Source organism: Eumetopias jubatus, unplaced genomic scaffold, assembly GCF_037043125.1.
Source record: "Eumetopias jubatus isolate StellerSeaLion01/CBP00866 unplaced genomic scaffold, mEumJub1_p1.0 scaffold_9, whole genome shotgun sequence".
NCBI lineage: Eukaryota > Metazoa > Chordata > Mammalia > Carnivora > Otariidae > Eumetopias > Eumetopias jubatus.
This window is the reverse complement of record NW_028274815.1, coordinates 136,565,720-136,592,347: the sequence shown is the minus strand read 5'-3', so window position 1 is coordinate 136,592,347 and position 26,628 is coordinate 136,565,720. Positions and strand designations below refer to the sequence as shown.

The 26,628-nt window shown below is 44.1% G+C and overlaps 1 protein-coding gene across 4 annotated transcripts; it reads right to left on the bottom strand.

The window, feature by feature from the left end:
• Positions 1-273: 273 nt before the first annotated feature.
• STX16 (syntaxin 16) lies at positions 274-26,243 on the bottom strand. Of its 4 annotated transcripts, XM_028089124.2 has the most exons (9): positions 17,509-17,617; positions 10,761-10,876; positions 10,519-10,626; positions 9,985-10,125; positions 8,907-9,072; positions 7,764-7,855; positions 7,059-7,202; positions 5,701-5,781; positions 274-3,185 (listed from the first exon to the last, which is right to left on the bottom strand). In XM_028089124.2, the coding sequence occupies exons 3-9, from the start codon at positions 10,609-10,611 to the stop codon at positions 3,081-3,083; spliced, it is 822 nt and encodes a 273-aa protein (XP_027944925.1). In that variant the 5' UTR covers positions 10,612-10,626; positions 10,761-10,876; positions 17,509-17,617; the 3' UTR covers positions 274-3,080. The 4 variants fall into 4 exon arrangements, with proteins under 4 accessions (XP_027944925.1, XP_027944922.1, XP_027944924.1 ...); XM_028089121.2 differs by lacking the exons at positions 10,761-10,876; positions 17,509-17,617 and adding an exon at positions 25,349-26,243; XM_028089123.2 differs by lacking the exons at positions 10,761-10,876; positions 17,509-17,617 and adding an exon at positions 25,400-26,243.
• Between the last annotated feature and the right edge of the window lie 385 nt (positions 26,244-26,628).

Sequence of the window (26,628 nt, the reverse complement as noted above, 5' to 3'; positions counted from 1 at the left end):
CACAAAACAAATAGTCATTGGCCCAAACGATCACAGAATGGACCAGGCCCTCCCGTAACACAGATGCATTTGAAGAAAACACGAGCCCCATTGTTAAAATTAATACTAGGATTGCAGGATGTTCTTTAATCCGCATGATTGCTTTATTGTACAAAAAGTTTCCAGTAACAGTAAATTAGTTTTAAAAAAGGACAAAAAAAAGTCATTTTGGATAGAAGCGCTTCACTAATTGCTTTATTTAAGCACACAAGAAAAAAAGTCTTATCTGACCAATTAGGTTGGAAGGGTTTTATTACCTTTAAGAAGCCATTAGCTAGGATAAAACACTGAAAGCACTTGTGTCAAAACAAATAAATAATGCTCTCTCAATTAGCAGAGAAAGCGGTAAATCCGTTAAATTAGAGTCATACACTGCTTCACGCCCATGGCGAAGCCAGCACCCCCCACCCCCAAATTAATACAACAAGAGACAGTAGATTTCAGTTACAATCTCGGGAAAGATCAGGAGCTTTGGAGACCTGACGGTAAACACGGACTTCTCTGCTCTCCAGTCCCATCCAAGGAGCCAGCCGAGGACACGCTGAAGGGGGCAGGTGTCCAGTGGCTGAGCCCAGGGGTGCCCAGAAGCAGCTTTCCCTACCGGCCCTCTTCTCTGCTCGCATCCCAGGTGAGGGGAGAGACTGGGCTGGCGAGCACTGCCCCCAGAGCCCGACAGAGAGGGACAGCAATGGCTGTCCACAGGAAAAGGAGCCCGTCTCCTTCCCAGGGGAAGAATGACCCTGAGGTACCAGTACTCCATCACCACTTTTCTCTTACTTCCCCCAAGGCTGCTGATCTTTCCCTGATAAGGGCTCAAAAGAAAAATACAGTGTTTGCAGGAGCCGGGCAAGTCGGTGCCCAGGCTCTGGGGCCACTTCCCGCTGTGGGACGAGGTCACGGCAGCAGACGGCTGGAGCTTCCACTGGCACCGCGCCGGCTTCAGACCGCTCGAGAGCCTTCACGTCTATTTAGATCTACTATTTTACCCAAATGGGGTTAGGGGGTGGGGAGCAAAAACCGACCCCAATCACCCCTATTAACTGAAAATAAATATAAATAAATGGTGATACCTTCCTTTTTTTTCTTTTTTTTGGGTGATCCTTTCTTAAAGGGTCACTTTCCTTCAAGGGTAAGACTGAGCACTTTAAAAGCTTCACCAGGGATCCAGTACTGCCACTGTAGACCGTCAGGGAGGGAAGAGCTCGGACGTGCACAGCCCAGCTCCTAGGAGCAGTTGGTCTCAGGGAACACCTCGACTCTGCCACTGGATTCAAATCTGCTGTGAGTAGAGAAGGCCTAGAGCTATTTGCAAGATCTGTAGAAGCCCCACATTTCAGGGGCGATCGAGGTGGTGGATTCGGATTGGCCGACCTTTTTTCCTAATAAATAATTGTTTGTCAGGGAATACCATGAAATTTCCTGAAATGCCAGGGGCACGTCTAGATCATTCTATTAGTCACATCCGTAATAAGAAAACCAGTGGCCGCCTGGAGTCACAAATGACTTGGGAAGGGAAGGCTGGGGCGTGGGTTCTAAGACCATGATCTGTTTGGATGACCTGAACCTCTGGACTTGAGTTTAAGTTTCTGGAAACAACTTTAAAGTCAATTCTAAAGAGACATTTTATGCGACTGATCCAAATAAAACAGCACATTTAATGAAGTCATGCTCTTCTCAAACTTTTTAGGAGAGGTAAAAAACAATGGAAAAGCCATCGAAAATTATACAAAGACCATTAAAAAGATACCGGTGTCTCAAGACCCAATAAAACATGAATTTCAGCTTTCAAAGTTACCATCACTTTCCACATTATTCTACAGTTCCAGGAATATATTCGAGCACCATATTGATAATAGGTAAGTAAACGGCAAAGTCCTGCTTTGGCGATCTGATTCATGCTCACAGAAATGAGGGATTTCCTAATCCAGATTTTCACAATCTGCGGGAACATGCCTACTTTCTGGGCCTGTTAAGCAGCAGTGGAAGAGCCGATAAATCATACCACTGGTGGAATATTTTACTTTGAAACGGAGTGATGTTTGGTTAATAATTTGAGACCCACTAATCCTAAATGGGGTGACCCATTTAGAATGGCCTGTGTGTAAATTCACAGTTCATTAAATGGTGTCTGGTTTGAACAGGCCATTATGTGGTTAGTATGTAAGTAATGGATTGAGCAAGGACAGCTGGGGACGAGCACAGGGACACACTGGCTGGTTCTGGTGACTTTCATGACACTGCCCATCTTCCATTTGCATGTTTTCATGTGAGGTCGGTTCAAATCACCAACTTTTAAGTTTAGGTGGTTTTGTTAACAACCCCTTTTGGTTTACAGTAGAAAATGCAGGGCACAGATTCTAGATGAGGAATAGTCCATTTACAATTAATTTAAACTTATGAAGCTGTTTTAACTGGCCCATCTAAATGTGTTAATTAACATCAATGATGGTTTCTTATTTTTCACACTTTGTTACTCTGATCATTAACAGTGATGGAAAAGCTAAATTAAGTTAATGGGGAACGGATTATAAATTCTTAAAGGACTTCTCTGTTTGTTTTCAACTGGAAAATATACAGAGAAAGATGAAGAGGCATTTTTGCCTCTACTCATAAATTTTTGGTACCAAATTTCTTAAAAACCAGATGGTTTTTAAAAACTTTTTCCAAAAAGTATTTTAACATGCCGCTCCGACATGAAGCTAAAAAAACAGCATATGCATGTACAGTATCGACCAGCTTGCGGGGTGCCTGTAAACATTCAACTCATTTTCTCTTTCTAAAAAAAATAGATATTATAACTGATGACACAGCTCAATCTCTATTCTGCAGTGGTATCAAAGGTCCTTAAATTCTTGACAATGAAGGAAAACCAGAAGCCCATTCCCTCTGCTTGAGCACGACTGCAACGAGGAGTCCAGGCCAGCGCTCGCTGCCCCCACGCGGTCCTCGGTCCACAGCCCGCGCTTCTGCTGTGCCCGCATGGCAGCCGAGACCCTGGCGCCGGGAGTCCACGCGGGCGGCACACGCAGCCCCATGGACGCCTAGCGAGACTTCACGCCGATGAGGACAACAATGAGGACAATGATGATGACAAATAATATTAAAATCACAAGCATCTTCCGATTCTTCTTTTGATACTGCTCTGCCTACAGAAAGAGGGGAAAAAGGCCGTCATTTTCCCAAAAATCCAAAATCAAGCCTTGCTTGTTTCCAGTCCTGGGCTTGCAGTTCTACGTGCACGACTGGTCTCTCTGCTACAGGCCACATCACATCATTATAATCCCTTCCACCAATTCAAGCAAATTTAATCACCGCGCGTGGACGACCTCCATGATGCTGGAGCTACCTCGTTACCTAGTTATCCTGGACGCAGAGAGGCGCAGGGCCGGGACCCACCACTAAGACTAAGGTTGGTAGGAGGAGTCCAAGACTCTGCCTCAGCACCAGGTGGACTTGCTTCTCCTCCTCCTTCCACTGACTGTGATGAACCGCTCTTTGAAGGAGAGCCTCTCGTTTCTGGACACAGTTGTTCGGATGAACGCATACCTCCTTCACGATGACCTCAAACAACGGGCTAAGGTTACCCCCGCCAGAGTGTAGGGAACTGACGGCGCCCCGGAGTGGTATTTTCTGCCTGCCCTGATGCTGGGAACAAGAACACACTCCTCCTCTGACAGAGGAATGGGAAAGCGTGCCCCACAGGTCTCAAGTGCAGAAAGAACCTCCCTGAGATCATGTCTCGCTGTGCTTCTGCTGCCACGACAGACAGGAGCTTTCAGAGCTCAGCACCCACTGGACTCCTCACCTGCAAACATCAGCCTGGAGGTCCCGGCGGGCCTGGGGGAGGGGGGCACGCCCTCAGTCACACCCCTGCCGTGCACAGACGCAAAATGCCCCACCTGGGCTCCCGGAGACTGACCAGAGACAGGAGAGTGGACAAGGAGGGAGTCTTGAGGGTGTCGCTCACCACGTCCAGGGACAGCGTGCCCCGTCCTTCCCCAGGTGGTGCTTTCACAGGGAAGGACACGAAGGACACAGCTTGATGGGAACGTCTAAGAACATCCAAGCTCTTCCGTTTTACTTCCGTGGTCCCCACCAACCTTCTGACTGGTAGTTTTGTTTCCGAAGTGAGCCTACACACCCACTGGGAGCCACTCATCAACCAGGAGGAAACATCAGGACAGACAGGCTAACCCGTCTTGAGAGTCCGGCCCGTGTGAAGCCGCTCCCAAAGCTCAGTCTTCCTCGGATGAGGTGACTGCCAAGGAAACGGCCAGCCACGCCACTGACAGCAATGTGACTTGAGAGATAAGAAGGAGCATGCTTACTTTTCTAATAAGGAACCCAGAACACCAGGGAAGCCAACACTAAATGATATACTTTAAAGCCTCTCAAGATGATTTATAAAGTAGAACCTAAAACAAAATTTCTAGTTCCCACTAGATTTGTACACTCCCGCAGAGAAAGCTCTGCCCTTTATCTGTGCTTTATTGCAAAACATGTTTCACTAGTTTTTATTCAAGAAACTTCAAAACCAATGCATAATTCAACAGCATATCAGAAACTGGGTATTATAGAGTGGGAAACTCAAGTTAGTTCTCACTCTTCTCATACACAAGGCTTGGCAGCAAAATGAATCTAAATGCTCAAGAAGCCCTCTGCCTACCCGAGGCAGGCCTTTTCCTTCCACCATGTGTTGGAGTCTCATCCATGCCCTGCTACGGCAGCGAGCACACAGAAGGGAGAGGGAAGGGTTTCTGGTCAGACCTCGGTAGGTCTCCCTTTCTGTAAACCTGACATCACTGTCAGACGGGGCCACCCCTGCCACAGAGAGCAACTGGCTTCAGAAAAGCGACAGAGCAGTCCATTCATGGACTGTAGAAAAAAAAACAAAAAAAAAAAAACCACTCATTATATGGCTACAAATATCACAGGGTCTCAAAGCTACAAGGAAATGGATAGAATTTATTTTATTTGCAAAGTATTAGCATTCCTTTTAAAGAAAACATGCACCCAATTATATGCGAGATCGACTCGGCAGCGTATGTATGTGTCTCATCACTGATGACAAGATTTCTAAGATGCTTCCCGGTTATTTTTAACAAGTATCACGAAAGATATTCCGGAAATAGCTACCTTATTAGCGAAGAGTAAGAGAGCTACTCTCACTTCAACAAACTATTCTTTTCCCAAGGTAGCACACAGATATACTGTGGTAATTAAAAGGGAAAATGAGATTTTTATCTGCTCCAAAATGATCCTCCACCAGCAATTCATCAGAAATGTGTCACAGCAAGAGAGACCTGAGTCAGCGCAACAACAAGTAGACAGAATGTTCAACACACATCTAGCAAACACCCATTCCCTTGACTTCCCAAAACAAGAAGATTCAAAGACTGAAAATAATTTATGGAAGGAAGAAATGCCCAATTCCTTTATAATTTCCTGTCACAGAAGGGACTTCTCAGCAATTTCAGATCCAAGTGCCAAGCGCCCCTGGCGTCACTCCCTGCGGCAGGATGACAAGGCCCCCGTGGCTGACGCTGGCTACACTGACACGGGATGCTCCCACACGCCTGGCCAGCGAGAGCCCCTCCTCTGAGTCCCGGGCGTCTGATGGCAGCTCCTCAAACTCTCAGCTGCGGAAACACATGACATTACCTTGTGAAGCTGTTTCAGGCCATCTTCGGTCTTGATACAGGACTGCTCAACATTATAGTCAATTCTATCAAGGACTGTACCCTGAGTAAGAAATGACAGTTACAGACGACCAACAACCGCAACTGGGAACATGGAACTGCAGACATCATTATCCACAGGATTATCTGTTTTACTTAACCGCTGCTGGAAAGGTACAACACGGAAAGCTCTGGAATCCATCATCAAGCAGTATTAGGCACTCAATGGCAGAGTGCTGTGTTAGTTACAATAAAGTCTAACTCATGAGAAATAAATACTGACAAATGGAGGTTTCTTTTTTGGATCTAGCCACTCTAAGATATGCCATACTCAGACTTCCTGGGGTTTTAAGCAATATACGGTTCAGTGGAAATAGGCTCTGAGCGGCGAAGGGCTGACTTCTGTGCCCATGTGCTGCTTAAATACTTGGATTCAAGTAAACAGAGAATGCTGGTTAAGCTAGACCCAGTTATGATTCGGCCTGGAAATTGACTATCACGTCTGTAAACGTCAACATGGGTTTCCACGGGTCAGAGCAGAGACGGTGAGCTCCAATCCACCATGTAAAATTACACGTTTGCCCCAAGGAGAATTTTGTTTTTAATTGTTTAATCTGTCGGTTCAAACGGAAAGAAGGGAACACCAGGCTATGTGGAGGAACAGGGCTCTTAATGGAACATGCTGTATCAGAGGAGATAGCAAGAGCAGTTCCTTGGGAACCGCAGGAGTAATTACTGTAACTAGATCTTCCATGGCCTCAACACTCCATTGTGCAGCTGGTTGCAGGGGGATCAGGACCCAAATCCCTGCTGGCAAGATAATAAAATACCCTAATCAGATTGTAACAGTGAACAAACAATTTAATTCTACTTGAAAGCTAGTGGTTCCAGTTGCCCTTACACAATAACCTGCCAAAATTAGAAGGGAAACCTTATCTACTGCCAGAATCATGGCTGAGTGGGGTCAGAACCCATCAGACCCCCAAAGTAGGGTGGTCCCACGAGCGTCCTTGGAGTATGGGCAGGGAATATGAGACCTTCTACTGATATTTATTTTTTACTTAAAAAAATAAAAGGTTATCAGTAATTTTATAGGGAATGACATTAGTATGCGCATACGACTTGCACACACACGCCTGCGCACGTGTACAAGCACACACACGCCTGCGCACGTGTACAAGCACACGCACACGTCTATGCACGTGTACAAGCCACACACACACACGTATGTGGGGGGTAGGGTCAAATTTGGTTTCCTGACACAGATGCCGAGTCAAAAGTCTCCAGAAGGACCAGATGTCACAGCAGGAAACTCAATGATGAGGAAGGTAAACCCCGTACCTGCTCCACAATCATCGCTCCTAAATCCCTAAATATTTCATTCAGGTCTGAAATGGACTGCACGATCTGGCGAATCTCCCGCTCCCTCTCCTCCACCATCAGTGTGTTCTGCTCCACCAGCACCAACTGGTCATCTGTAAAACCCTAGCAAAACAGAAAGTACAGGATGTGTAGGTTAGATTCTCTTCTCCCCCCACCAGAGAGGTATGGTGTGCCACTGCAGATATCATTTAAAGAATGAATTCTGAAAATACTTCTATAAAGCACATAAACACAACACATAAGCACTTATTTTTCCCTCACAGGAAAGATCCAAATTCCTAAAACAAGCAGGATCTAAAGCACTAGGGGCCAAAGCAGGGGACACAAAGAGAACCCCCGTCTGCAGCTACACAGGGCTGAACAGCAAAACCACTGGAAATAACCCTGCGCTCCTCTGGGTTCTTCCCAACGTGCGGCGTGCAGACTGCTTTCCCGAAGGTTCCGGGAGGCAGATGACAAGGCCTCCTTGCAGCCTACAGAAAGGAAGAAACAGTATGGCCCCCATGACTGTTCTTCCACCTGCTGCAAAAACTACTTGATGGATGTACAAGTCAAGCAGCGCTGACCCATTGGCATTGCACAGAATTTACACAGGTCTATGAAGAGAAGGAACAGAACGGAGCGCAAATGCACAGCAGTCAATCTTGCAGCCCCTTCACGTACCCGATCATAAAGAGTATTATCGTCTCCATCATCCATTAGTGGTACTGATGTATCAAAAAAATGCTGGGATCTTTCCTCTCGATTCTTCATGCCTATCATAGATAGGAATTCACTTTACTCGAATATGTAAACCATCCTGGTTACTGTTCCACCATTAAAAAGGGGAAATCTAGAGTAAAACTCAACAGTCAAAATGGAGATACTCTTAGCTTTAAAAGAAGCCTATCTCCAACAGAGGTGGGGGGAGAGTAAAGGGTTATAAACAGATAACAATATGCAAGCATTGGGGGTTATTCAAGATAAAAATCACGCTATAAATGTGTATAATTCACTTGATGCCAAGTGAGTGACAAAATGACACTTAAAACCATCTGAGAATCTCTAAGTGAGGCAGAAATATTTAATCTAACTGCTGTTATAAAACATTTTTTTAAAAATCAATATTTCTCTCTAGAAGCATCTCCAGTAACAATTCCAAATGGCCCTAATCAAATTTTAGAAGTAATGAAATTAAAATATAAATACGCTAGTTGTCAGAGGGAGGGGGAACGACTTTTTTTTTTTTTTTTTTTGAGTATGTGGGGATATTATTGATTACAATGGCAATAAAGGAAAACCCAGCTTATGAGGTAATTCGAATGCGGATGTGGCCAAAACCGGACGTCCCATTGTCTGGAAGAAAAGGTAGGTTGAGTGGGTCACTAGGGCCAAGCAGCCAGCAGCCAGCAGCCAGTGGTTCAACTACTCCCAGAAAAGGTTTTCAGGCACTCCAATACTTCAGTTGTTATGCAAATATAAAGCCTTCCCGTGTTACAACTTATTCTACCTACCTGTTAGCAGCTTCCCCCAACCCAACATCTGGAAAGCCACAGGTTTTATAAATGTGCTTTAAGCTGGGCACAGAGTAAGTTGTGCTTTGTTGCCTGGGAACTATTCCCACAGCCCGTTCTTGGCCTCAGTCTGGGCAGCATTTCACGTGGGGGCGGGGCTTCCGTTTGCTCTAGAAGGTGTGCGAATGTGCCCAAGGGGTAAGGATGGAGGGGAGAGGAGGAAACGGAGATCTAGCAGCAAAAAAGAAGGATGGAAACAAAAAGTGGTCCGTGGTCCTCTCAAAATCCCTCAAGTCAGCCCGGTGACACTCACGTTTGAGGTAGCCTGACTGTGCGCGCCGGAAGCTGGTGGACAGCTCCTGCAGAGCCTGGGCCAGGGAGGCCACCACGTTGCGAAGGAGCCGCTCCTCCTGCTCGGAGCAGGCCCTGCGGGCCCGGCTGGGCAGAGCCTGCACCGCTCGCTGGCACCTGTGGAAGAGCTGGGAGAACAAGCCCACGGCTCACAGCGGGCCGGGAGGGAGCCCCGAGGGCCAGCCCTCCACACGCACGGGGCCCAGAGACATCAACTGCTCTGTGCACACAGTCGGGCACTGGGCAAGGGGGCCAGATCCAAGTCATCAGAGGCCTCCTTTACACCTGCAGAAAGGCTGAACCAGATGTGAACAGAGGCGGGGCGCAGGGCACACGTTCTTAGGCTCCGTCATCACGGGTTGCTCTGTTGTGATCGTCTCATTTAATCCCTTATCAGCACCTTGGGGCGGGTACTAGTAGTACTGTCCCCATTTTATAGATGACAACACCAGAGTCTGAGGGATTCGAAGAGAACCACGGTGTTGTTACCCTGCTAAGATCCAGGATTCGAACATTCCAACACCCAGGGCTTTCCCACAGCACCTGGCCCCTCCACTGGTGATCAGATCCAGGAGACACACACACACACAAAAATGTAAAACACTAAAGTTCACACACTAGTCATATTATTTAAAAATTACTCAAATTGAACATTTTACAAGGAATTTTTCCAGGATACTAAGTTCCTCGAGGATACTAATATACTCAAGTCTAGGGCAACGGCTCCCAATCTTTTCCAATTATGAGGACCATTTTTTAACATGAATAATATGAATAATTTGTAAGCACTAGTATACAGTAAAAGTTACACATTTTAAAATCAGTCCATGGTGGTATCTACCAGCAACAGAGAAAACAGTCCCCATTCACTAAGACACATGCTGCTTCTTGGGGGAGCTCAGGGCCTCACATCCCTTTGTGAACTTGGGGTTGGGAAATGCGATCTGATTTAGAATCTGTACCACGTTATAGCTTTCGAGAGGGTCATGAGAAGGCTGGGAAACGCCCGTGCCCACCTGGGGACCCATTTCCATCCTCACCTGAGTGATCTCTTGGGTGGTTATTTCAATGGCATGCTCTTGCTCACTGCTGTCATCCAGGGTGGGTCTGTTTAAATGCTGGTCATGAAGGCTGGCTAATTCCTTCATCTTCTGTTTAATCCGGCCAACATCATACTGTATCTAAACAAATGACATCACCAGGATTCCACTGATGCCTGCCAGGCATCTGTCTGCCTCCTAGATAATTAGCTACACTCGAGTACAGAGTTCAGGCTTCAGCCAACTTGTAGGCTCACTGATGCGTGAGCAACTTTTAATCCAAATACCACTCCTCGTTATACAGCATTTCAACTTCTCTCTATAACCCAGGTAGTTGCTCCTAACGCCAAGATCACTAACACACACACCCTTTCTTGTGGTGTATGAACTGAGTAAACCTAAAGCAAAGCAAAAGATTTCCAGGGACATGCCTCCAAGTGTAGCCAAATCAGTTTTTATGGCAGATATCTTAACAAATGTCGGCATCATAATTACTTAAAGAAATAAGAAGTATGAAACTAACATTCAACTTACTTCATCCACTCCATCCACCCATTTAGGAGGTGACCGTTTTGTGACACCGATTGCTGCTTCTGGATCTAAGCTAATGCCTGACACCAGAGCCATACGGTCATCAGCAAGCTACAGGGAAATAAAGGGACATTTAAAAAAAAATTACTCAGATTCCACTTTGACAAGCATATTCTTACACCCTCTTAAATGTCGCTCCCTAAGAAGGCAAAAAAAAAAAAAAATGTAGGAGTAAGTGCACTTGCCTGATCATAAGCTTGCTCTGATACTGCTAGGATTTGGGACTGTTTTCCTATCTTTTCATGCACCAGTTCTTAATTTTCTTGCACATACTTGTGAACATGAATTTGACTTGATCTGGCTACAGAAATGTAATAAAGAAAATCAACAAAAGATCCTTAACAGAAAGACCTTTTAGTACTAGTACTACGTATGACAAGATGGCATGAACCTTAAAGTTAATGCGATCAGATACAAGTTTAAAAAAAATACTAGGCTACAAATGGAACTCACACAAAATGTTCAAGAGGAGCAAGGTTCACTTACACACATTTAGCTTATTTTGAAAATGTGGCTGATCCAGTTATCTTGGTCACAAGATCATTAACCGTGTGTTAAAATGTGTGAAAGAACTGTCTAAAACGATTAGCAAATTACCCACCATTTGGCAAAAGCAATCCTGAAAAACCTCAATGCAATCCTGACTGCTGCTTCCTTTCTTCAGCTCAATGTCCACAGGCAACGTTTTCACTTATTTTGAAATGATACGGAGAGCTCCCGCTGATTTTCCCTGTTAAGACACTGCCTCAGAAAGCCTTGAAGATGGGGAGGGCGATCATAGATCTGGCCTGGTTAAGCTGTTCTCTTGCCTGGAGGCAGTGAACAGGTTTAAAGAATCTTGAGGTATCCTCGGAGCTCAGAATTTATAATTGCCAGTTTCCAAAGATCCAAATGATGATCAAAAAATAATGCAAAACACTATATAAAAGTCTTGTACAGGTAATACTTTGTAAATTTTCTACATCATACAGCAGAATTGGGTGAAGAATTTATATTGCTTTTCTTCCCCCTTCCTTGCATTTATCTAAATTTATTTTTTCATTCATTCAGCAAATACTTGTTTGCTTTTCTAATAAAGGAACAAGGCAAAATTTAAAAATCCACAGATAAAGGGAAAAAAACAGAACATAAGGAAAAACCTACATTAAAAAAAGTCTTCAAGTAATATGCCCTAAATCCTGAACAGTTTATAGCAAAATTCCCACAGGCAAACTGGAGTCTTGCATCTGCTCCCTGCCCCCTGCCCCGTCACCCCCCCCCCCGCCCAGTTTTGCCCCCACGGGCTTAGGGCATTCTGTGTGTTCACGGATCACACCGTGCGCAATGACCACACTGAAGAGACCAGAATCCTCATAACTGCTCCCAGAGCGTCTGTGAGTCGTGATTAAGTCACCAGCATTCTGCCGCCATGTGGACCCTACAGGACCACGGTGTCATCTCAGGTCGTAAACAAATGGTGTGTCATCCAACCTGCATGATCTGGGGCTCTGAGTCCATGAAGCAGTAATCCTCAACCACAGCCACGCTGCTTGTTTTTAAGAGTTCCCTAATAGGGATCTTATATTCTTTTCATTGTTTTAGTCCTCACAGAAATTAGATGAGCTAGGAACTATTATTCCAATCTATAAATGAGGAAATTGAAACTCAGAAAAGTTAAGTAGCTTGCCCAAGGTCACAAAGCTATGATGGGACAGATTAAAACCGGGTCGGCTGACTCCAGAAGCCCCATCTAATCCATAAGCTGCCCATCACTTTGGCAGGCCCGTGAACTATAACTGCAATTTGCTAAGAAAACAAATCAGGACAACAAGCCTTCAGACTGAACCACCACCAGGAAACAGAGTCCTCAGCCCCAGAGCCCACCAGCAGGACCTGGGACCACAGGTCAGCTCCCAGGGAGCGCACATGCGTCAACAGAAAGTGGCCTCCCCCACTGACCCTCCGCGGGTGCAGCCCCGAGGGGCAGACCTCACCCTAGACAGAGCAGGAACAGACAGCGAGAAGCAGAGCCGCTTATTCCTCAAACTCCTGCTCCACAGTCACCAAAAGGTACGCAACCTTGTGCAGAGCACAGTGACCAAGGGACCAACCACACACACAGCAGGTGCTGGACACAGAACTGTGCACCCACTGGAGCAGAACTTGAACCTAAACCTCCAGCTCTTTATACAAAGCAAAACCCAAAATTGCTAAGGTGCCTCTTCATGAGCCACACGACTTCCCACAATACCAGCTTATTATCCAATCCACCATATTTTATTATTGTATCATTTTCAACAGAGTAATAATTTGTTTTATTTATGGCTTTTAAACTCATGCTTTTACTTTGTACTGTTTTTACAAATATATTAAACTAAAAAAGATACAGAGATGGGATTTATCTAAATTTATCTGGATAGTAATTAGTATCACTTTATCTGAAACAAATGAGAAATTGTCCAATGAGAAAAGTCGGCTGAAGTGGATTCACCTCTTTTAAGAGAGTTTGTTCCCCCGCAAAATGCATGTAAATTAAGACTGGGGTAAATACAGTCTGTTTAAATGTTCTAAGGAAGCCTGCTAATGAAGAGACCCCTACCCGCAGGGGACAGATGCCAGCACACCAAGCTGGCCCTAGCATCCCCTACCCTGCATCAGGGTTTTGCCAACTTGAAATGTGGGAAAATTTGTCCCCTTTATAACATAGAATATAGCCATAGCTCATCATGAAAAAGAAATCCAGCAGTGCTCAGATGAAATGGGTCATTTATTTTATCAGTATGATTTTAAAATTTAAAAAACCATGTTGTTTTGAGAAGAGTAAACATAACTGAAGAGACGTGTCAATTATTTGAAACAGGAACAAATATGAACATTAAAAATAGATTTTAAATGCAAAACAATCACCCTTCAGTTTCAGAAACCTCACTTCACATTTGAAAATATGTTTTCTTATTTTTTTAAGACCTAGGACGTATCAGTTTTCAAGCTGCCATTCTAGCTAATACAGGCTTTAAAAAATTGCCAGATTTTTAATTCTCTTTCCTCATCCTTGCTGAATTTCAACTCAGTCCCCTCTTTGAATATAGGACACTGGTCTTTAAAGCTTTTCTTAAATGAACTTGTGTTTCTGAAGTAAAATATCTTCCTCTATTTTTTAAATTAAAAAAAATTTTAGTAAAAATTGTACTTATGAGAATTAAGAATTTCAGAATTCTTGTCTCTGATTTGTGGCTCTGTCCTCCTAGAACTGTGGGGGTGTGTGACCCTAACCTAGGGTTGCCAACACAGGAAAATTCCAACAGAAGTTCAAAATAGCACACCCAAAAGGCTTCTTACTAGTCTCACTAAAGTTACCTTTTGCCCTTAATCCACTTTGGATATTGACCATTCGTCCCTTTAAAGAGTACCAGACAGTATGGACAAGTTCTTGATCTATGGAAGGAACACGCATACGCACATACTCTTATAAATCTGGCTGCTCCAAATACAGAGCCTCTCTACTCTTAGAAAACCCTGCCTTTACAAAAAGGCTGATTTAGTGTACCGTGAGATTAAGGACACGGCAAAGCCTCTGTTGAGATTAGCATAGTCAGACACGCTGCCCTCCCACCCCCCGGGCCCCACATCTACAAAAACAAACTAAGTTCAGTCATAATGCATTGGTAACAAGAAACAATACTGACAATTCTGGGTTGTTTGTGGCAATGAACATTTAGGAAGTCTAGAAGGGACGCTGCAAATTACAGCCTGGCCACTCTCGCTTCCAGGTGAGACGATCCAGGAGGGCGTATGATGAAGTCAGGCCACAGGCGTAACTCGGGGGGCTCAGACAGCTCGAGGACTTTGCTGATAGACAATTAGGCTTAAGAAATCTCAAACTTTTGAGGGAGTGAATGAGCACATGGATAAAAGAGAATCAAGGGATGTCAGCACTAGCGTGTGCTTTTAAAAATCTGTGGTAGTTTTAAAATAGTGATTACTTTTTCTGGTTATGAAACAATAAATGTTCAAAACAGACACTTTTTTAAATGTACAAAAAATATAGAAATAAAAACTCAGAGAATCATACCATCCAGCTATAAATGCTGCTAGTTTCACTGATTTTCCTTTCTTCTCCTTAAAAAAAAAAATCAGTAGGGAGCAATGATGGCTTGCGTTGTCGGTACTGCCCTTCCACTGAATTGATCTCTGTACCCCAGCAAGTCTTTGGAGGGGACTGCCCCCCCTTGTACAAATATGGACGCTGAGCCTCTCCCTCCTCCCCCTACCGCTGGCTCCCCCATGATAAGAGACTTTCTCAGCAGGTGACCAGTGGGCCCCGCCTGTGGCCCCCGTGTCCCCACTGTATCACTCTGCCTTGCCCAGGCTATGTGGTTTGAGAACTTGACATTTACTTCTTGTAATTTTTTATTATGTCCTATTACGAATTTTAAAACCCAACAGCTTGGGAGATGACTTTGTTATTGGAGGGGAAGTAGATTGGAGCAGGGAGCAAAGGAGAGGGCCAGATAATTCTCTGGGTAAGAGAGTAAATGGTGGGTGGGCTTCCTCCTTAGGGACACCTTACTTGGTACTTCTGGAGAAGGAAGAAGAGCAGTGTCCCCAGGGTGCAGATTTTCAAACTGATTTAAGCAGGAGAATGACGATCTAAAGTGGATCCACTGCAGGATGCCACCAGATGAGATGGCTTTACTCTGGGAGACCCAAGGGATGCAGGCAGGAAAGTCTGCTCAGGCCTCAACTACAAAGGGGTGGGCTTCCATCTACCTTATGCCCAGAACTGGGAGATCACTCTCACTATCCCCAGAAGGCACTGATTCTAAGCCCCACTGCAGCTCTGGTGAAGCAAGGCTCTGGACACCATTCCCAAACATCCCCAGCTCCTAACTCAGCACCTGGGGGCTTAATAGTAATAAATATACAATTATAATTAGCTGAGTCAACGACAAATAAATGGAATAAAGTAAATAAAATACAATTCTGGAAGCTACACTTCATAAAAGATATAATGGTTCTGGACAAAGGACATGAAGGACCCAGTGCTCAGGAGGACGAGGTGGCCATGTGTACCCAGAACGGAGACTGGACTTTGAGTCCGGAGAATTCCAACAGCATGTGAGCTGTGTGTGGCGAAGGGGCTCTCCAGGCAGGGTCTCTGGTGACAGAATGTGGAGAGCCCCTTTAAACACCCAGAAGCTAAAAAGAAAACTGTTAGTTCCTACAGCGGAAGTAGGAAAGACGAAACCGGCTCAGAGGGCAGACCCCTGAGTAACGTGATTTTGGATGTGCCCCTCCCCCCTCGTGTGTAAACTGATCAACGTTTCTTCAACCCTAAGTTGTCCCGTTGTTACTCGTCCCCTGTGGAACACTTCCTTTTGGGGGCCACAAGCCCCACATCTCCAAACTGTTCAGGAAGGGGGAACATCTATTCTACAAGGCCTCCTCTTGAAGGCCCCAGACTTTAATGCCGTTCGAGTCTGGGCGGCAAACCCACGGGCATCCTGCCCGCCGCGCCCCAGAGATGCTTCACTTCACTGCATGTGCGCTGCAGTGACTTCTTCTCTCTCCTGGGCCCGGGGCCCAGGCCCAGGCCGGATGCTGGCAGGGAGGCCACGGTACCTGGCTCAATGAGCTACCTGCTTAAGGGTAGCTGTTTTTAAAATCCTCATTGTTTTTTAATGACAAAAGTAATACATGCACGTGTTTTAAAAAAATAGATATCCAACCTAAGAAAAGGGCAAGCAATAGAAAGGAAGTTTCTCCTCCATCCCAGACCTTTCCTGGAAGGTGTCCACTGTGAGCTGTTCATTGTGCCTCTTCAGAAATCTTCTAAGTATACACAAGCACCAGTGTGAGTTGTTCTTCTCAAAATCAAAAACAGAGAGAGTGGGAATCACTTCGTGCACGCTATCTGGCACCAGACTCCTTCGCACGTAGCGATGGGTCCGGGAGCTCAGTCGGCTGCGGCCCTCAGGGACGGGCTGCACTCTTCAAGAGGGATGGAGAATCAAGATGCTATCTATCTCATTTATTTAACCAGTTCTCAATGAAGGATATTCAGGTTGTTTCCCGTCTGTTGCTATTATCAACTAGTTAAAAAAGATTTTAGAGCTATGGGTAGATCTTAATCTTCTAGTTAGGAGACCCACCGGTTTTGAAGTCACCCTAATCCCAGCTCACTGGTCAGACTTCTAAAAATTAAAACAAACAAAACCACCCCCCCATCGCCACCTCCATTACTCTTTTTAAAAGGTCTACCCCTCAGGAAAAATACTTTTTACCCCTTCGCTGCTGAAACGAGTCATGGAGACACAAAATGGACAGCCACAGTTCAATCTCCTTTTTCCTCGACCCTTTCATTAGAGCTTCTAGAATAAAGTGCTATGAATAAGCACCCTCTCCATCTTCTGGGTGAACTGTTAGTAATTGAGGAAAAGGCCAAAAGTGTGCTGCTGGGAAGCGGGCAGAAAGCAGACCCTGCAATGCCAAGCTCAGGGAGCACACATGTTGGGTCACTGGTCTCACCCCAAACACAGGGGCTGTGAAGCCTCCATGGCAGGTCCGTGGGGTCTGAGCCCTCCTTCCTCCAGTCCCTCCCCAGACGTCATGTCCTTCCGCACTCCACATGAGTTACACACAGATTCCTAAAAACAACCCGGTTTTTTGGAAGTTCAAGAAAAGGCTCAACCTTTACTGTTGCCAAAGTTGAGACACTTCCTAAGAGCAGTAAAGAATAGTTCCTTAAACCCTTCTCTAAACCACCAATTTACCTAGTGTGAAAGCATATTAAATAAATCCCGAGGATCAAATTGTTAAGCACAACAATTATAATCAAAATAAATGCTAAAATATATATAAGCTCTATTAGCATTCTGCATAGGACCAAAGACTTCAGGAAAAAACAGATGTAATTTTATTAACTAACATACAAAAATATTCAAAACACAATACCTCATCCAGCTCCTGAAGAGAGATGTTGTCCCCATCAGTCCCATCGAGTTAGGGAGAGCAGGGAGAGAAGGGTGGGGACAGACAGATAAGGTATGGTCAGTTGAGAAAACACTCTGATCTTAGGCAACTCAAAGTTGACTAAAAATAAAGGGCCACTAACCCAGGCATTTAAAAAATCTCCCCCTTTAGATTGTTCCTTTTTTTTAAAAAAGCTACATCAATATACAGATTTTTTTTTTATTTACTGTGATTGTTGTTTCAGCGAATGAGATAGGAAACAATAGTTGTAAAAATTAAAATACAATAAAGCAAATAAAATACACTTGCTTTAATTTCACTAAAATATAATGCCAATCTGTTTTATAAATATAAAATATCACACACAATATTCTAAATTTCCCTTAGGAAGATAAAATAAGAAAGCAAAGCTAAAATGCAGTTTTACCATGTCAAGTAAGTGCATATTTTAGCATGTAAATCAGCCCTACAAATGCAGCAATATTGGAAAATGAACAACCCACAAAAATCGTCTATGGCTGTATTCAGATAATATTTGAGTGACCACATATGTAAGGTCTCTACAAATTCAATCCCGCAGACAGGGCTTTATCCGTGGTAATAAGCAAGCCGAGAAACCATTCTTCCCCGGAGAGAGACACAGGTGGTAAAAGAAAAGAAAAACTCTTCCCATTTGCTTGCCATATATTATTATTAGTCTAGAAAGCACACAGTTATTTATAAAGCTATTAGAAAAGCAAGTAAACAAAACAAAACAAAAAGATAAGGAAAGATTTATTTTTTAAGGGGGGTAGGAAGGAAGAAGCACCGGCAGCCAGAGGATTTTCAATTTAAAACTAAAGGTCCTTTTTCAGATCAACATGGTACTCTATCTTCTGAACAGATACTTACTAATGATGGATAATCTAAACAACTAGGTCTTTTTTTCTTTTCTGCAGTATTGATCAGTGAAATAATTAGTAGTAAATTTCAATAATCAACTGTGTGGGTTTTTTTATGCTTAGCAGTAAATCTAGAAAATTAAAAAACATAACTTCTTTGTTTAAAAATTAATAGTGCAAATGAAACTGGTCTATCAGGGTCAAAATATTATTAAACAATGACAGTCATAAAAAGTGTAATCAAGCAATATTCCTCCATGTAAAAATTCAATTAGCTGACATTATAGAAAGCTGAAAGTCCTCTTCATTCCTTCTACAATTTGCTATGAGAGCAAAGAGAACTATATTTATATACACACCCTGCCATAATAGTAGAACTAGAAGATTTTAATAGAGAAGATAGTGTCAAATGGAAATCTGATTTAATTACCTTTTACTTTAAAAAGAAAAAAAGAAAATGTATTTTTTAAAAACATTTTAAATGTTTTCATCAAGAAAGCACTGAAATATTTTTATTAATAAAACAAGGCACAGGGCCAACACCTAACTTCGGTATCTCAGTCTGTCCATCTGCCTGTTCAGCGGCTCCTTGGCATCCAATCTTCGAACAAAGTATTACTGCAAACCACGGTTAAGATCTCTGCTACAGGAGAGCCTGTCCTCTTGGATTATTAACCAAGCACACACCCTGATCTTTTGGTTTCTACAATTATTAGTTGATAAGAGGTGAGATCAGAATCACGGGCCAGATAAGACTCTGTTGCAAATAAGAAAACTAAGCTTCAAAAATGTATAAGTCCATTTCCCCAAAGTCCCAGGGCTTAATGGCTGCGATGACGACAGAGCCAGGTGTTCAGGCCTCCTACCACCCCACCTACCAGCATCTTTAATTTTATTAACAATTCAGGGAGTTACTAGCCATAGGCAGCTACCACCATACCACATCGGGAATTAAATTCAGAAGGTCATCTTTTCAAAGAGTCACCCCCGTCCTATTTTGCTACTTAAAAATAGAAGGCCTTCAAAACTCCCCCATCCACCAAATTACCAGAAAATTCTGTCAAGACCCAAATTAAAACATTTAGAATTACCATCAGGAAAAACCAAAATACAGCCAAATGAAAATACGCTGCTACACATCATCACCTTCTAAATCTTTATAATGTCTAAATCTAGGTTTCTGACCTGCCCATGGCATATAATCAAGCAAATATTGAAAACTCCAAGCAGCATGTGTAATTTATAGTCTAAAGAACTTTCTACATAAAACTGAAAAGTAAGTGGAAACCCATCTGTGTTTACTCAGGAAGTCTGGGAAAGTTGAGCAAACTGAGTTGGAAGCACAGGTCTATGCTATAGTGCTATTTACTTTATTTCTGTTACTGCCCAAATAAAAGTTTGCTTCACTTTTAACCAACAAAGTACCCTTATTCTCAAGTAAGCCTCATTGCTCAAAGGGAATCTTTAGAGGCAGGAAAGCAAACGGATCTAAAGAGAAATATACAATGATTTCATACTTGGATTCTAAAGACAGAGAATTAATTTTCCAACAGACTCAGTGTGGACTAGAACCTTCAATATGCTGGTAAAAATGGACTCTGTGTGGTTGTAAACTGAGATACAGAAGATGCTAGCCTAGTGTAAGAAAAAGAAAAAAAAAAAAAAGATTTAAACAACGGGTCCTTCCCGTTTCCAGGACCTGCACCACGAGTCCTGGAAAGGCAGCCAGCACTGCTGTGGCCCAGTGGGTTATTAGCACAGGGCTCTGGGGCCAGGGTCACCGGAGGCCCCATCCCGGAGCCCTGACTCCAGGTGGGTGACACCGGCAAGCTCCCTGACTCCTCAAACCTTAGTTCCCTCATCTGTATCATGAGAAAAACAACAGCACCTACGTGACGTGACAGCTCTGTGAGGATGAAATGAGGCTGCACATGGAAAGCGCCCACATGCCCACAGCCCAGTGCCAGGCACACAGGAAGGGCTCAGTAAATCTTGGTAAATATTATAGTCAAGACTGAAGAAGGACTTTAGACTTCTTACAACCTTAGTTAATCCTGAGTTATCTTTTCCCCCCTAAAGCACACAATGTTTTATTAAAAATAATGTGCTAGTTTCAAACTAATCTAAGACCAATTAACTCCAGCTTCCATTTATAGATTATGCATTATTTTCAAGCAGAGGATAGATCAGGCGGTAAACCCTAACAAGTGGCTCCAATTCCTCTATTAGATTCATTCCCGATCAAAGGCAATCACACACGTCCTACAGCACCTAATCAGATCAGAACAGCAACTCAACAACTACTTTTCATTCATTCATTTAAGACTTCACATGTTTTTTGGAATGATTATTTTACTTTGTAAATTCATTTCAGCTCCTTAAAGCCAAGCTGCCTGTAACTGCTTGAATGAAGTGGTGCCTTAAAACCTGCACTCGGCCAAAACAACGTCAAAGTTATTTCTGCAAAGTACTGAAGCTGCTTCCCAGGATTTCTGCGTGACACTGGGCTAACGGGGCACAGTGATTTTGTTGACTACTCCTTTTCAAATGAAAGCTAGGACTGTGTGCCTGGGTCAGAAGAAACCGTGTATTGAAACAGAACTCAAGAAAGCATTGTTGAATCCATACAGCCCCTAGAAAACACCTAACTCAAACCCCTCAACTTATAAATAAGGCAAAAGATGTCGGAAGGGTTTAAAAAAGCTTGCCTACAGACACGTTCTGGGTCAGCCGCAGAGCACGACATAACCCCAAAGAGGTAACCCTAAATTCCCCTGAATTCCCAGAGTCCAGCACTCTCTCCTTTATTTCACACCTGCCCTGAGGCACAATGGTGATGGGGATGCAACACTGAGGCCCAAACACAATGAATGAGAAATGCCAACCACTGCACTGTGCTCCATGTCTAAAAATCAAACCCCAGTCTGTTTCTAACAATTAGTTTTACTGGTACCAATACAAGCAAAAACACAATTAGGTAGAATTTTGTTCAGCTCTGGGTGCTAAACTTGAAAAAGCACGCAGAAAACACTAGGTTTCATTCATAGGCAAGAAACTTAACCAGGCTGTCTGAGCCGGGACTGCTGAGCTAGAGAAAGCTCTCGGCAACGCAAAGGCTGCAGGGTTATCATGCAGAAGAAGGAAGAGGCTTCCCGTGTCAGAGACCCCGAGGGCCAGAACCAGAGCTAGGACCACAGGATACAAGGTACAGAGTTGGGGTTCATACGGGCAAAGATTTTTTTGGCAGCACAAGAGGTGGAATGACCGGCTGCTGCAATTTCCTACAGCCATCACAGAATGTGGCCAAGGAAGGGAGGCATTGGGGTTATCACAGAGGGGATGTTGGGTCAAGGACCTTTAGGTCTCTGCTGGCCCTGGGGACTTTGTTTTGTCGCTGTACATCCTCCTTAAATTCCTGCTTAGCTGTGACATATTTGTCTGAACGATGCACAAACCTGTTTTAGTATGCATGTATGTCGGTACACACAATAAGCCCACCATCACCACCACCCAACTTGTTTCTTTTTTTCCCCCTCAAACTAGGATGCAAAAAAAAAAAAAAAAAAAAATGTATGTTTAAGTTTCTTGAATGATACTGCTTTAGGTGTACTTTGTTTTGAGAGGTGTGAGATACACACCATGCATACAACTTGACAATTTCCACAGCTTTTTACTTAAATAAGGATGTGAATGTTCAGATTTAAAACTTGAAAAAAAAAAAAAAACCCCAACCCCCCCCTCCATCAGTTCAATGTGATTTATTGATTTATTTTGGGTTGTGTGTGAGGTAACAAACACACACTGAAATCAACATCTGCAGCTTTTTCTTCTGACTAGGAACTAGAAATTTCAGGTTATGATTTTTTAAATTAAGTTAAACTCTAACATTTAGTTGCTTCCTTTTTAATTACCTAGGTTTTACATACTTACAAATTGTCTCCTTTTATTTTCCTCACGTTTTTAATGACCTGTGTATCTTTTAAGTTTTCATTTATAATTTGTCAAACATACAGAAAAGTATGTAAAATGGTATAATGTCACCCCACAGATTCCTCAATAGGCTTAACGATCAGTAATCTTTTGCCTTATTTATTTCATTTATGAGGGGTTAAGTACATAAAAAAGTGGCATTTTAACATTTTACTACTAAACATTTCAGTAGGTATCTCTAATAAAATTAACAAAATTAATTATAATTACTATAATTAATAATTTCTTAACATCACCTAAAACCCAATCCATGTTCAAATTTAACAGCTCTGATTTTCTTTGATTTGCTACATGGTTTTGAAATTCGCAATTCAGAAATGAGGTGTTAACATTTCTATGAGCTAAACATGCACTGAAAAACACTGCTTAAGTTATTTGATAAAGTTTTAAAAAATTGTGTTAGACATGGCTTTCCCCCCAAAATGTTTATAGCACTTTTCCAACTTCCAGAAAAGTCGAAAGAATTATAGCCTCTACTTAGTCATGTTAACATCCTGACATGTTTGATTTTGTGTGTGGGCAGAATAGCTTCTGTTGAATCAATTGTAAGCAAACTGAAGATGTAATACTTTGCCCCAAACGCTTCAGAAAAATCTGACACGCCATGTGTTTTTTTAATGTACACAATTAAAAATACGAATGTGTTTTCTTTTTAAATTCTAACTTAAGCAAACCATTTTTGTTTAATTGCAAATTCTATTTTTTAGATCCTCTGAATTGACTACAAGGATATTTTACATGATCTGACTGCTTACAATCTGAGAAAGATTTCAAATAGACTAAGCATGTAATATTTTAAATGGTAAAATATATAGAAAACATTTTTAATGTTCTGACTTAGACGTGTACATTTAGTCTGATCCAGAAATCTATTTTCAAGAAATTGTCTGAGTTTGCTATACGTATCTGTACCTTTTGTTGACATATCTATTTTTCCAAATTGTATACTCCAGCTATCCATATTTAATTATCTGCCTTAGCTTATACGTATATTTTTTTAGTTGCCTAACTTAGAAAACCATTTAAAAAATCTGTTTGACTTAAAGATGCACTTTTAAAAAGCTGCCCGGCTTAGACACCAGGTTTTTAAACTGTCTGACTTAATGATTAATAATAATAATAATAAAAGTCTCATGTTACCCAACGGTTCAGAGTGTTTTGAACCTTATACGGTTAAAAATTTAAAAGCAAACAACGTTCTTCAATAAATTAAAACCGGTAACTTAGAAACATTAATGCGAGTTTTAGTTCTGTGGGGTTTTTTTCCCCCATCAGGAGCATAAAATCAAGCCATGTAAGGAATATGCAATTTTGACATCTTATTTGAAAAAACTAAAGTTCCACTGAGGCGTTTTATTCATTCGGTTTCTACTCTCTAATTCTTGGCTTATTTCAGCACCTTCTTTCCAAAATCAGCACTGGAATTAGCCCCTGTCCATTTACACTTACTTCAGTATAATGCCATTTCTTTAGTTAACAAATGCAGAAAAAAAACCCTTCAAATTCTTAAGTAAATAAAAATCTGAACACATTCCATCCCTGTTTTCTATGCTTCTAGACCTGACTTTACACGATTTTATTTCTCAAACTATTCACACGGCTTAAAACAGCTTGTCTATAGGAGCAATACGGCCAAAGACATTTTCTACTTGTGATTCACAAAAAGGAAAAACTGTCTTTGTGGATGCTCTTTCGATAACTAAGACACATGGCATGATTTTTCTGAAGCATTCAGTAAAGTCATAAGGGAAAAAAATTAAAAGGCAACATGGTCCCTAAGGGGTGAAATAAGTGTGAGATCCCCAAAGCTGTGTATTTCACGTATAATCCCCGAGAGTCTGGTTTTGGGGTGACTTTATTTCCCTCCTCCATCAAGCCTGTCTCCTGCCTGTCTACAGCAAGGAGCCCCCCCACTGCCAACTAGTTTCATAACTTCACTTTTCAATTTAAGGTATTCCAAAGCTAATCATCGCCTTGCATAGACCATCCATACCCGCCCCCTTATCTATCAGAGCAAGAAAGAGCAAGAAACTGAAGCTCAGAAAGGGAAAGCAGACCTCATCAAAAACAAACAAAACCACCTCAGTCATCTTCCCAGGCACTCCCTAGAACAGATTCTACCACTGGGCTAAAGAAAGGTTCACGTTAATTAAATCAAAAAACCTGTGCTATTTTGAAGGTTAATTTTCACATACACACCATGTTTTTTTTTTGAAAAGTTCGAATGGAGGGAAAAGCTTAATTTCCTGTGGGGGAAATGGAAAACGAAGGACCTAGCACCTTACAGTCTCACAAACACGAGCCCCCAGGAAAAACAGTGAGGCAATTATTCACAGGGAACGCGGCCACACCGAGGGCGGTGAGGCCGTTAAAAGAAAACGGGTGGGGAAAAAAAAAAACAAAACCAAAAACACAACACAACACAACACAACACAACACAACACACACACACCCCACGGCTTCCTCATTTTGGGGGAGGGTGTCGTTCATTTGCAAGGATTTGGGTTCTGCGAGCCTGCAACCCGGCCATTAGGACCAAAGTGAGGCCCCGTATGGGGGTGGGGGGTGGGGGGAGGGGGGCTGAAACAAAACGAAACAAAAAGGCTTCAGAAAGGCCCCAATTTTTCCAAATCTTCGTGTTAAAACATATGTAAATTGGAGGCGGCCAGTCGTGCAGTGACGACCGCGGCGGGGGTGGGGTGGGGGGAGGGTTGCGGAAGTGAGGAGGAGAGGGCAAGGCAGAGGTGGAGCGGGAGCCGAAAACTGTCTTCTCCCCGTCCAGGGTTATAGGCGTCCCCGGACCCTAGCCGGGGGACCTTGCATTTCCGATCACTCTTAGTCTTATTACTCTTATCTTCTTTTTTTAAACAGAGAGACAGACAGAGACAGACAGACAGGCAGAGCCGCAGTGCACACGGTGCGTGTGTCGGAGAGGCCGCCGGGAGACTCACCGCAGCAATGCTACGTGAATGCAGAGGGCTGGAGGTGGTGTGACTACTCACTTGCTCGGCTAACAGCTGCCGGTTTTGGATGGAATTATTCCGCAACAACAAGAAAGCGTCGGTTAAACGCCTGGTGGCCATGTCTCACCCTTTGTGACCCCCCTCTCGGGGCCCCCCGCCCACTTATAGTCCTGGTTTATTCACTTTCTTTCTCTTGGCCTGGCCCAGGCGGCCCACCCTGCACAGAAACCTCTCTGGACAAGGCCTCAAGCCAAACAGGCGCAGCTTTGCGCCTCGCCAAAGCGCGGAGACCCCTCCCCAAATAACCACCTAGGCTTTCCAATTGTCTGACTCCCCCTACTCAAGGCCTGCCTTCGATCTCTAAGCACTTAAATCCCCCCAATCCTTGCCTCGCTAGCCAACGTCCTAGAGACCCCACCCCAATCCAACCTTGGATCTACAAGCGTCTAACTCGCCAATCCGGCTCTGGACTGGGAGGCCCTGAAGCCCCCTACCCCCCTTTAGTCTCTGAGACCCCCAAGGGTCTGTGCCCCCTACCCTAACTTGGCTCACACGCGTCTAGGCCGTGCCCTGTGGCCTGCCTCTGACTCGGTTTCCCCACCAGGGGCCTGGCCCAGGCCTCCTCTGGACAACCCGGGACAGGCCTGGGCCCTCAACTCCAGGGGCGCCTGGCCCTCCCTTCCTGGGCCTTGGGGGAGCCTGCTAAAGGCCCGGGCCCGACCTCCTGACCCCTTCCCTTTCTGGGCGGCCTGGTCCTCCACTGCTACAGCGGCCTGCCGGCCTCCAGGAGGGCAGCAGGGCCTGCCTCCCCGGCCTCCTCACTCCTCTTCTCCGGCTCCCTCCATCCCCGGATCTGACTGCAGCTCAGCCCCGGGCCGTTTCCGTGCTGTGGTCCCGGGTTCTGGCGTCCCCCCTGGCCCTCTTCCTGTCCGTCCCTCGCGAGTGCCCCCCTGCGACGTTCGCAAGGCTTGCTCGCAACGTTCCGGGCGCGGGAGCTCCCTGCCCCCCTGCCCCAGGGCGCGGGAGCGCTCCGCCCTCTCCCGGGGTGCTCCCGGGGCGCCCGCTTTCCCCTTCCCAAACTGGGCCCAGGCTCGGGGAAGCGCACGAGCGGGTAGGCCTGAGCCTCAGAAGCGTGGCCCCCCGGCTGCAAACCGCCGCCAGGGGCCTTGGCGCGCACATTAGAGTGGAGTTGAGCGGCAGGCAAATTTGGGCCCCAAGCAGAGGCGAAGTTTGAGGCGCGCGCGGAGTTGGGGCGGGAGAGGAAAAGT